The sequence below is a fragment of the Ursus arctos genome, unplaced genomic scaffold (assembly GCF_023065955.2).
Source record: "Ursus arctos isolate Adak ecotype North America unplaced genomic scaffold, UrsArc2.0 scaffold_3, whole genome shotgun sequence".
Classification (NCBI taxonomy): domain Eukaryota; kingdom Metazoa; phylum Chordata; class Mammalia; order Carnivora; family Ursidae; genus Ursus; species Ursus arctos.
The window spans coordinates 19,360,050-19,373,137 of record NW_026622985.1 but is presented as its reverse complement, the minus strand read 5'-3'; the positions used below and the strand labels follow the sequence as shown (position 1 = coordinate 19,373,137).

General features: G+C 39.9%; 1 protein-coding gene across 1 annotated transcript in view; it reads right to left on the bottom strand.

Annotated features, from left to right (window-relative positions):
• RELN (reelin) overlaps positions 1-13,088 on the bottom strand; it is a 476,703-nt gene that overhangs the window by 275,287 nt on the left and 188,328 nt on the right. Inside the window, exon 4 of the mRNA XM_026503988.4 lies at positions 7,719-7,789. Within this exon, the coding sequence (XP_026359773.3) occupies positions 7,719-7,789 (71 nt within the window). The remainder of the gene's footprint in view (positions 1-7,718; positions 7,790-13,088) is intronic.

Below are 13,088 nucleotides of genomic sequence, written 5' to 3'. Positions count from 1 at the left end.
CCTGGATGGTTTTACCAAAGTCTCCTAATTCAGCTCTCTTTGTTTGTCAATTACAAAGGCAGGGATGTCAGGAAAAAGCAGCTATAACAGGTGAACGGAAATGTAAGCTCTAGAATAGCCATGGGAAAAACACGTCTTTGAAAAGCAAAAATTTTAACACTGGGCAAATTCAAATGGGATGCATCATTATTTTTCACTTTAACTATTACAGTAGATACAGTAAAACTCAATTCTATTAGTTGATTCTGACTTGCATAGTGTGATTAATTGAAAAAAAACCCTTGCATTTCAGGGTATTGGAAAAACATTTAGTAATATAAGCTACTGAATGAACAAGAATAGGAAAGAGAAGATTTTGATAGATCTGATGTAAAATTCATACAGTATTTGGATATAAAAGGTATTCTTTTTTTCCAACTTTATTGAGGTGTAACTGACAAAAATTGTATATATTTAAGGTATACAACGTGATGTTTTGATATATGTATACACTGTGAAATAATCACCACTATCAAGCCAGTTACCATATCCATCACCTTAAAAGGTATTCTTAATGTGCTGAAAAATACCTAGGGAGATTAAGTCCCTCCTTCACTTTATGGACTCTCTTACTGAACTTTTTAACTTCCTCCATCTCACAGTTTAAATAAATGTTCCTCAGTCCTTATTACAAAGAATCTAAAAATTCCGGAGTGCGGGCTCTGAATGGAGTAAATACACTGCCCATCACCATGGTCCAGCAGCCCTTAGAACGTACTGCCGCTCTGTCTACCATTCCGTTCGGAGAGTGATGAACAGCAAAGCAATTGCTGAGCACGGCGGAAAGCAGCCAAGGTTTTTGACTCCAACTATAAGCCTGACCCTCTTCCCTGACATAAAACATTTGCCTTTGGTTATAGCCACTTCCATCAACCCAACAACAGAGAATTCCAGCATGGTTTATAAATGGCATGCACCCTTTGGGGGCACTACAGGGCATGACTGCTGTCGGCCGTTAAGCTTGCCATCTGGCCTTGCTAAATAATGTGTGTGTTTGAAGGGTATATGCCAAGAAGCTCACAGCCCAACGAATATACACACGCGCCATGATTCCCCCGCCCAGTCCCCACCAGCACGTGTGCACACTGAGGGACCAGCAGCAGCCATGCTGAGAACACTCACATCAGCTTCACACTTGCCACCTCTGTCTTGTAAGGGAAGGGCTTCAGAAAGTGTGTATTGTATTCTCTCCTAGGTGCTCAGGGGATGGAGGCAATGGCGATGATTCTTTTGTTGAAGCTGGGATTCCTGAGGATTCTTAATGTCTACTTTTTAAATTTTAAGAATCTACTTTGTATAATGGAACCAACACTGGACGGTGAGCCCTGAGATTTGGTTTCTAGTCCTCCTATATATGTGCAGCATATATTTTGTCAAGTTAACTTTCTTGGTTTTGTTGCTAATCTCCAGATGAGGAATTTACAGTCCCAGGATCAGAGCATAAATTCAAATATGTCCTCATCCCCAGCCTATACATTAACCACACTCATCTTAATATTTCTTTAAAAAAAAAAAGATTTTATTTATTTCAGGCAGAGTGAGAGCAAGCACAAACAGGGGAGAGGGGCAGAGGGAGAAGCAGACTCCCCACTGAACAGAAAGCGTGATTCAGGGCTCAATATCAGGACCCTGAGATCCTGACTTGAGCTGAAGGCAGACGCTTAACCGACTGAGCCACCCAGGCGCCCCTCATCTCAACATTTTCAACAGGACTCTTTTTAGGTGATTCTGAGGGCTATGACCTAAATCCACAATTTCACCACACTGATCTACTTGCTCAGGCTTTTGATTTCACATGGGCTACCTTGAATAAAACCTTGCTCCAGCAAGATCCCTCCCCCTTTATCATTCACTGAGTCTGTATTTTGTGTCCAGGCTCTGAAAGTAAGGTTACACAGAGCTTGGGTCCAGACCTACTTCTCTATGATTGCAACGTCTTCACAAAGTCTAAATTCAAAAGCAAATGCCCACTAGCACTCTCTCCTTGGCCTCAAGAAAGGAAAAGCAGCCCCTGCCATCGAGGAGCTCGTAGCACTCGCAGCTGAGCCTTGCTGTTCTCCCAGTGAACAGAAATGATTTCACAGAACTTCAACTGCAGACAAAGCCACTCTGGGATTGTGATGGGTTAAGACTGAAACAGGGGCGCTTCATAAATGTGCCAGAACACAGACCCAACCAGAACACTGTCCAACTCACAGTACACAAAGCCTCCCCTTCTCCTGGCTAATAGTGGTGACTGTACTGTCTTTTCACCAAGTATAGCTCACCCTCACTCTAGTCTGCCTCCCCTACCGATAGGATTTATTGAGATCCCTAACCAGAATTACTGGTTACAGCATCCAATATAGAGCAAAGCCCCACTTCCACAAACCTGAGCCAAAATCATGAAATACAGGCCCAAATCTCATAACAGTTCTTTTTGTAACATCCTCTTATTGAGCTGCCCCGTGGTTGGATGGCATACCTTCTCCACACTGGAACTAGCACTACCCCAGCCTCTCAACGACAGGGGTGCTCCTGGTGGTCTTTGGCTGCAAGGCACTGGATGCTTATAAATATGTTCTGGTTCTGTCAGGGGGTGTGGGAGGGAAAGAGAGCGTCCCCACTCTTCCGTTGAGTCTGCTTTCCGCTCTGCTTGCCCTATCTCTCTCCTTCCCTTTAATCCTCAGTTTTTTTCAAAGCCTCAACTTTAAACATTGCCTCACATTTACTTCTCAACTCAGTAATCTTTCTTCCCTTGACTGTCTGTCTACAGAGCCTGGGCAAGAGCTTTCCACACTACAAGGCAGCTTCAGGTGGTCCAGCCTCTCCTGAGACCATCCTCATTTAGAGTCAAATCACCGATGACCTTTTACGTACAAAATCTTAAAGCCTTTTTTCATACTTCGTCCTCTCCGTCCTCTCAGAAGCCTTTGTCCCTGTCGAACACCTCTACCACATTGAGATGTCTTCTCGAGTCTCCCAGTCTCCCAAGCTGGCCCCTTCTCCAGAATTCCTTTTTCTTCCTGCTCGTGTGCCATCACAGCCTTCCACACTGGGAACCTTCCTCCCTTCTCCTGGGGAGCCCCCTGGATGAGCACGATCCCTCCTCAAAACCAACATGCTGATCGTTCTCAGATCTGCCTCTCTTCCCAGCAGGCTATTGGAGAGCCCTGCAGGGTGGAAGGCAACTTCCTCAGGGACAATGTGTGGAAGTCCAGTCTGTTATGTTCTCTTTCAAACACCTCTCAGGTTTCTTCACGTCTTCTCTCAGTCCCTGGCATCACTGGCCACTGAGTCACCCAGGCCAGAAACCACAGAATCACTCTGGACCCTCTTCCTGCCTTCACTCCCTACGACGATCACATCTTCTCTTACGTCTCTCTATCATATCCCCTTCTTTCTAGTCTCCAAGACCCCAATTTTTTTAAAAAGATTTTACTTATTTATTTGACAGAGAGAGAGAACACAAGCAGGGGGAGCAGCAGAGGGAGAGGGAGAAACAGGCTGCCTCCTGAGCATGACCTGAGCTGAAGGCAGATACTTAACCGACTGAGCCACCCAGGTGCCCCACCAAGACCCAATTTTCATTTAGCTTAAAATTTAGCTCTCACCCTGGTGATACAGCATCCTGCTACTGTGTTTAGCTTCCTCCGACTCCTGATCTCTGCAACCCATTCCACCCCCATCCCCAGTTTTCTTTCAAAAACACAGATTGCTCACGTCACCCTCCTGTTTTCCACTTGCACACAGAACAACGTTTAAACTTCGGAGCAAACAGAGAGCCCTTTACAACCTGCTCCACTTACCTTCCCAGCTTAGCTGTAATGACCTGCCGGGTAGCTTCCTCTTTCCCCCATCTATCAGACTAGTTGGATTCAATTGTTCATTCACTCATTCAATAAACGTTTACTGGGTGCACACAGACATTGTGTGAGGCTTCGGTGATTTGGAAATAAAAAGCACAGTTCCTGTCCTCAAGGAGCTTGTATCTAATGGCAGACAAGGCACCTGTGATAATGTTCTTATTACAATCTGCAGTAAATGGTTGTTAAGTTAAATGAGCGCGTGCTGAAGTGTGTGTTTCATTTGAAAGGCAGTGTAACGTGATGGTTAATATCATGGGCTACTGGCCAAACTGCCTGAGCTCCCCTCCCAGCTCTGACAATTTCTAGCTGTGCGACCTTAGGCAAGTTATTCTTGCTGTGTCTTTGTTTCACCATCCTTAAAGTGGAGATCGTAAGAGTTCCTTCTTCAGAGAGTTGCTGGAAAGATTAAATGAAGTCATGGTTGTAGAATGAATGGGTAGAGTGCAGTCGGAATATAACAGTGCTGACAGTGTTTTCATTTGATTATTATTGTGCTTTGAGAGGTATGTCCAGGGATTATGTGACCATGTATGAGAGTCCAAGATTAACTTGAGGAGGAGCTTGAGGGAGATCACAGATTTTTTTTTTTCTTTTTTTTCAGGAAGAGGCAATACCTAAGCAGGGTCTGCAAGCCTGAGTGAGCCAGACATGACATGACATATAAAAGTAGTCCAGCCCAAGCAAACGGGGGGAAGGGGAGGCATAATGTATAAATCATACAAGGGTGATGGAATGAGGTGCATTCTGGGAATTTTAAAGTAGAAATGATAGGATGAAAAGAAATGAAGTGGGGTGGGGAGCCTGGGTGATTCAGTGGGTTAAACGTCTGATTCTTGGTTTCGGCTCAGGTCATGATTGTGTGGTCATGGGTTTGAGCCCTGTGTCGGCCTCTGCGCTCAGCATGAAGTCTGTTTCAGATTCTCTCTCCCTCTCCCTCCCACTCTTTCTCTCTCTCTCAAATAAATACATAAAATATTTTTTAAAAAGGTAATGAGGTGGGGGGCAAATTGAAGCCAGGTTGTAAGGGATTTTTCTTTGTATGATGCTGTGATTAGCGGTAATGATTTTTACCTTGAAGATGAACTACTACCTCCAATGGAGATATTGAAGGGTTTTAAGCAGGGACACGATAGAATCACGTTTTCATTTTAGAAAGCTCATTATTGCAGCCCTCATTACGGTGCCAGTAAGTGGGAGCAGGGAATTCCAAGAGGTGACTATTAAGCAAAGTCGGAAGGGGATGATGGGTGTGGGGTGTGATCCAAGGTGGCTCAGTAGAAATGGGAAGGAGATAGATGGAATTCCTCTGCTTTTTTTCTTGAACTGCTGCTGACCCTTCAGGCCTTGCTCCCTAGGGAGCCTTTCCTAAAGCCCTCACCCCTCCCTCCCCACCCCCGGGGCAAATGTAGCTGATCTGCCATTTACATCCCAGCCCTTGAGAACAGGAAATGGGTCTTTCTTTACTTTTATAGCTATATTTAGCCCTGTGAGCTAAGACAGCGTCTTGTAGGTGTTAGATACGTGTTTGCGGAATAAAATCCTTCAACGAATGTCTTTTAAGGAAAAAGATCAAAATGACAGACTATCTCAGACTAGTGTGTTTTCTGATCTTTTTACTTTTTCGATATGCTTAGCCACTAATACAGTCTTATAATAATAGCTGTCCTCAAGCTCCACAGAACAAAATTTGGTTTGTTTAAATTATTTAATTTCATTAAAATCAACAAACCTATTGAGTTGTAATTGAAAGGCACTGTGCTTTGGTATATACTGATTGCCATTTTTTTCTCTCTTATAAATACATGAATTATTCTCCACCCAATGTATAGGAAATAATAACATTTTAAATTTATGTTATTTTCTTTAAGGAGATAATTAATGTTTTAATTAAAAGTAGATAGGTCCAAAATAGATCTATGGTTTATAGCACGAATTATTCCCCTTATTATTCCTGACAGCAGGAAGCCATCACTCTTGTTAGTATTCTTTCCACCCTATCTTGGATGGATTGATATGATTTCAATTGATTAGGTGCTGTTGAAAAGCTCAGTGTTTTCCTTTGGTCCTGGGCTGAACAGCATTTTTAATAACACGCACTTCTACCATTGTGTAAATCATATTCGTGTGCAATTCGACTACATAAGGCTTTTTTTTTTTTTTTAAACCCACTGGTTGAGAATTTTTTCCTACTGGTTTTTCTTGGCTTTTTCTTTTCATTTTAAATGAACCCAATTCCAACAATTCATTTACAATAGAAAAGACTCAAACATCCAACACTTAAAAGGGATCAGCTTTTAAACAATGTTAAATGTTAATAAAATTAGACATATCTTTTTCTGACAGCATGCATTTTTCAGAACATTAATATTCACTATGTTATACAGTGTTCTATATTTTCAGTATTGTGAACATTCTCAGTCTGAAAAAAGAGTTACATTGTGACAGGTTTTTTGAGGTTACTACAAAGGCTAGCGCATTTTTGCATCCACAAAAGTCACAGTAAAAATCTGCTCAAACCAAGAACACTGATAATATATTTGAAACTATAATTAGAATGGGGTTTTCTGATTCAAGAGCTATATATGTAAGCAATCAGAAGTTTGCCAGTAATAACCATGCAGTATCACATTACTTAGATAAAGCCATACTGAGGATGTATATATTACTATGAATAATAAATGGTATTTTCTTAGGCCTTTCAAAAACCAATATAGTTTTTCCTCATTTCTTTCCTAAGCCCATTAGATTCTCTTTAACAGAAATAAGATTAGTAGAAATTTCCTTCAAATTCAAAAATGTAATTCTTAACAAATTTCCAAAAAATATCGCTGTGTAAATAAAAATTGATGCTATGCCTATAATGATGGTGAAAATGGCATGACATTAACAATGACTGGCTTCAAATGTATTCACTGCCAAATGCTTAAATCAATGAATAGATGTATGGCTGAGAAAAACGTGTATTCAATCTATCAGCGTTTTTTGAATGGTCATATGCCAGGTTCTGGGGAACCAAAGAACTCTAAAGGCATAGTTCTATGCTTGAGAAGCTCAGTCCCTGACAGGTAGCATTCATTTCTTTTCAGAGGAAAATTCTATGTGAAGTGGTAAGAGCTACAGTGAAGACGCGAACGAAGTCAGGTAGAAGCTTAAGAAGTAGAGTGAACAAATTTGTGTTGGGGCATGGATCCTGTTTTCCACCTTTTCATGGTGTGTGTGCATATGTGTGTACGTGTGTGCACGTGTGTGTATATGCATCTGTGAGTCTGGTACAGGTGAAAATAGGATGTGTATGAGGCACTCACAAAGCAGAAGTCATTTAATGTGACTACTTAATGTCCAATTAATGTATCTAAAATGATATAATATCTATCCACAAATCTGAAATTAACGGTGCACACAGTTGAAACAAGAACATAAATCCTGAGCACAAGATCATGTTTAAAAGCAATAAATAGAAACATTTTCAACGAAGTCGGCAAGAAATTTAAGTGGTAAATTAAGCAGATATGTTTTTGTAGAATTCTAAAACTACTAAGATTTATATTTCCAGGACAACTAAATGTAATTAGTTAGAGAAAAAAATAGGAAAAGTAGATAAATTCTCTCTTGGTTTGCTTTGCTCACACTTAGTATTTTCAGAAGTCTACAGATCTTTATCAATAATTACTAAATACATAATTCTTAGGGATATGAAGGGATCAATAATTCCATTTTTAAAGCATTGTGATCAAGTAAGAGTAATGAAAAACTTACTCAGGACATAGAACATCGGGCCAGCATGAATAGCTTAGACACAGCCAACATAGAGGAGTCAGAGATCATTCTTACCTCCTTGTTCACACAGCTGCTGGGCTAAAGCATCTTTGAAAATAATCTGGCCCCTGTGTGTCGCCGTAGCCCTGAAAATGAATAGGAAAGGTTAATCTAAATCTTGTAATAAGTTTGGTGATAATTTAATGTCTTTTTAAAGCTCTTTGAAAAACCTCATTTTTACATGTTATTGTGTAGATACGATCTTTTAAAAAATGAGTGCATTTGAACAGTCACACAAATGAACAAGAGTCAAGGCTTAGACCAAGGCCCCTGGGTTGAGAATTATCTTCCGGTTTTCCTTTGTAAAGATATGGTAACATTTGTGGGCTTATTCCGAAAACAGTAGAGGTGAGCAAATCCTGGATTGAAGAAAAACTATGGAAAGGATGCTTATTAAAATTTCTTCCTCGGAAGACTGGTATAAAATGTTTTGTGAAGCAATAATGATATTAGCACTGGAGAAAGATGCTCCAAATGTATTTTTCTGAAATCAACAGTCACCATAACACATAGAGAGTTTAGACAGAGAATTATATTTTTGCAAGAAGTACTTTTTTAAAAATAGGGCTATTCAGAGCTTTCATAATTACAAAATCTGTCATAATAAAACACACCTTCTCTCCCTACAGAGTCTAACTCACCGTTTGAAGGAGATGTGCATCTTTCACCTTCTCTAATCAGAGCTGTGCACATTTATTGGTGAAAAAATTACACCCCTGCAGCAGATGTGTTATTCAATGGCTATAATAGGAGCTGTTTTATTAAAGGAAGACTTATTTATGCCTCATATTTGAGGTATGTTTCCTTAAAAAGAGCTTTTCTGGCACGAAATGTATTGTTTGAACAAATTTAAAACAGAAAATCACGCCTCTTTAAGAAAATTGATTTTAGAAAATAAGCCGTACACAAATCTTTTTAATAACTAAAAAATATTAACCTTAAATCTCAACTTTAGTTCTACCGAAACCACCTGAGGACAAAAATAATTTGATTCAGCTATAGTTTACTGAAGATGGATTACGTACAAGGCGCTGTGCTAGGTCACCAGAGGGCAAAGTTCGGCCTCTGCATTTTTCCCCCTTCATTTGTGTGTCTCTCAGTCAACATTTCATCCTTTGTGGGGCCCGCAGGACCTCCTGGCTCCCAACATTTCCCACTTTGGTCTCTATGTGGATGTACCTTCCTTCTTTGTGCTGCAGACCTTTCCAATTTCTATTCCCCATCGAATTGTTACAATCGTTAGTGTCACCTGCCACGACCCAACTTTTCAAACGTAATCTGACAAACTAAGCCACACTGAAGTGTTAATGGGTGATGTTGCTCCAAGCTAACATATTTCAGCAGTGAGACAGAAAATATTACACTTTAACACACACACACACACACACACACACACACACAGGCACAATAGTGAGAGCTTTGAATGGTGGACGGGAGACAGAATCGGAGAGAGGAGTCACTGGGCAGTCTTCATCTCACACTACATGTGATGTTTGTAAGGTAATCTGCCCTTGTTGTTGCATAATCATTATCGAAATTACTCATAAACAGACGTTACCACACTATATGTTCACCTATGTTTATAGGTTTTTCTTTGCTTTTAGCAAGCTGAAAATGCGGAGGACTAAACATAGGGCCAATTCAAGCCCGGGGCCTATGGACTCCATAATCAATTACAGGTGTTATGCCCAGAGGGGACATGGAAACTTGATTTACCTAAATACATTTCATTGTCAAATCTCAATCAAGTCAAGAGCTTCTGAGTTCACACACCTCTAGCAGCAACACAACAATCATAAGTGGAAAATTTTAATTTGACATTTGCTTTGGAAGGAACATACTTTCTGAAATCATTAACCACCAAGAAAAGTCCCACAATGCACAGTGTTTAGTTGCTCACTGTAGTTGTCTTCTGATTGTGAGTATAAAATATCCTCATTGTAATATTTCTCACTGATCCACAAACTTAGTTATCATCGTGCCAGTCTACATTTCAATGAACACAATGAGGCCAAAGTATCTAGCTGAAACTCAGGCAACAGAAGTTTTGCCTTTTCCCTGGATAGCAGAGATCCTGAAAGAGCCCGGTCACTGCACAGCACCTTGGGAATAGTCCACACTGCTTTCCCCATTACTCAGTTTCCTCAGCTTTAGTACTTGTTGCTTTCATTCACGTTCTTATTTCTGCTACTCTGGTTCAATGAGGGTCTAGGGAATAATTGAAACTGAAGGCACTTTTATCATCTAGTCAAAATTTCTTTAGCAGTGGTACTCATTCTTCAAACAAATGTATGAAATCTCAGTATATTTCTCTCTTCCTAGCTTTTGAAGCCCTTGGGCTCCCTTTGCTCACACAGCATGCTCCTCGCCACCCATTCCCCAAAACTTCCTGGAACACCTCTCAGGAACTCTCAGGGCCTAAAGTGGCAGAGTTTGAAAACTACTGAACTAATCTAGCTCTTTACAGCGCACGGATCAAAGAACCGGCACCAGTGAGAACACGATGAAGGGTACACAGCCTGGTAGGGGCAGACAGGACCTGATTCAAGGTCTTGATTCCAGGCCGTGGATTCTTTCCAAGCTTTCAAAACGTGCTCCACAGTGGTGCCTCGGGGGTCTCTGTCGGAGTCCGAGGGAGCGGGAGCAGGGGGTGGCCCAGGCACCACCACTTCGAACCAGAGCACCTGTACTTTAAGTGTTCTAAAGTATTCAATGTTGTTTGAAGGAAGGGCTCAGCAATTAGAAACTGGCTTGAGAGGCACACCACGTGCCCAATGTTATTATCTGAAGTTCTTTGCTTGGGAAAAGTCAAAGTAGTAATAATAATAATGTGACTGGTATATATTTACATATATAAACCATTTATATATGTTTTACATGCATGTATATACAGACATATATTAATATATGCATTTAAATACACACATATATGTATCTACACACATATATATATACCATGTATACATACACACATATATAGTTGTTTATTATTATTATTATTAACACCTATTAAGAAATGAAATCTACTCTTTGCTAGGTACTATTGTAAGGGCTCTAAATACATTAGTTTGATTAATCTTGACAACAACTCTACAAAGTAGAGACTATTATTCCCATTTTTCTGGGACACAGAATTATTGTGTGATTTGCCTAATGTCACATAACTGATTAAACTCAGGCAGTCTGAGTGTAGGGTCCTTGCTTTTATTTTTTTAATTTATTTTTTAATATTTTTTTATTATGTTAGTCACCATACAGTACATCCCCGGTTTCTGATGTAAAGTTCAATGATTCATTAGTTGCGTATAACACCCAGTGCACCATGCAATATGTACCCTCCTTACTACCCATCACCAGCCTATCCCATTCCCCCACCCCCTTCCCCTCTGAAGCCCTCAATTTGTTTCTCAGAGTCCATAGTCTCTCATGCTTCACTCCCCCTTCTGATTACCCCCCCTTTCTTTAAGTGAAATAAGTCAAGCAGAGAAAGACAATTATCATATGATTTCTCTCATCTATGGAACATAAGAACTAGGAAGATTGGTAGGGGAAGAAAGGGGTCCTTGCTTTTAACCATTACATTAAATTGTCATTGATCTGGTTCAAAGATTTGAAGGTAGCTTTCACTCTCTGTTCAGAGGGAAAGCCTCCTTTGAGGGCCTGATCCTAACATTCATGTGGCCTATGGCTTGTGCTCTCCACTCCAATCCTTTAGTTCATAGCTAAGCCCTTTTATTTAATCTCCTTTTGGACAAACATCTTTTCTGTTTCCAGTTGGAAATTTGGCCACTTGGCCAGAAACTCCATGGGATTTGCCTTTAAAGATGGCATTTCTCTTTCTTTTAAATTTTAATTCCAGTATAGTTAACAGGCAATGTTATACTGGTTTCAGGTGTAAAAATTAGCATTTCTCTTGATTGCCTCTCCCACAGTACTCTGCGAGTCCCTTGGCTTCTAATCAACTCACCAGAGTCCCCTTTCAACTCTGAGTCACATTTCCTCCAACAGCCCCACAACCCCTCATGTCTGTCCTGATCTCTACCAAAGACAAGAGCACTGGAAGCCAACCTCATCCACACCACTGCCCAAACCCTGGAGGGATACACAGGACACAAACACATGTGGACGACAATTATCATGTGCATTACTTCTTTATAGACCCTTAAACCCCTTAGATAACATGTTAATATAAAGATGCCTAACCCTTTGGTAGGTGTGTACTTAATCATTTTACGGGCCTGCAAACTCACATCTTACTTTAGGGAGAAGAAAGAACAGAACCCAGGTGACCAGCAAGAACGCAAGGTCCACTGCTTTGTACCATGAGATGTTGCTCCACACTCTCAGGGTGCGGCTGATATCAATAATGGCAAGCCTACTCTGAACATATTTAAAACTATGAAATAATTCATGAGTCTGCCTACAGAATTATAGCACTTATTTTAAAAATCTATGACTATATTTACATAATGACAATAAATATAAATATAAATATATCTAAATATAATATATAAACATAAATTTATATATTTAAACATAAAAATGTATATATTATATACACTCAAAAATTGCTAAAGCACAGTAACTCACTCAAAAATTGCTCTCCAATTTTTAATACACATTCTATTTTTCTTTTCTTATAAAAATAAACATGTATGGTAGATGGTAACAGGCCTTATTCATTCTCAGAATTTAGTGTAATTTACAACATTCCTTTGGGGGCATGCCTATCAAATTTGTGGTGCTAATAACTATGCTGGCACTACTTTCACTTAATTTTCCCTAAGGAGCAGTAATTTTTCAGAAGAGGTGAGAAAAATCCTCATTATTCCCTGTCCTGAAGAGTAGACCAAATTTCTCAAACAAGTTTCTAGTAAGTACTTATCTTCTTGGGAGATACAGATATTTCTAGAGCAAGTTTGCCAACAAAAGTCCCTATTAAATAAATAATTTTAAAATTCTTTTGATCTATAATTTAAGAGCTCTATAGATTCTACCAAATGAAGAAAGTTCATTATGATCACCATATTCGGAGCTTGAAATAGCCATTGTTATGAATCTAAAAGAACATGCCAGATCCTAATTTTAAGTGAACTCCTAGACTGTGTGCCCCAGCCACTTAAGAATTAGTGTATATCTTGATGAAGTCCCAATAGTTCATTTTGAGACTCTTGACTCTGGGAAACAAACTGAGGGTTGTGCAAAGGGAGGTGGGTGGAAGGATGGGGTAACAGAATGATGGGGAATTAAAGAGCGCAGGTGATACGATGAGCACTGGGTGTTATGTTCAACTAATCAATCACTGAACATTATATCAAAAACTAATGATGTACTATACCTTGGCTAACTGAATTAAAAAAAAAAAAAGAACTAGTGTATATCCAG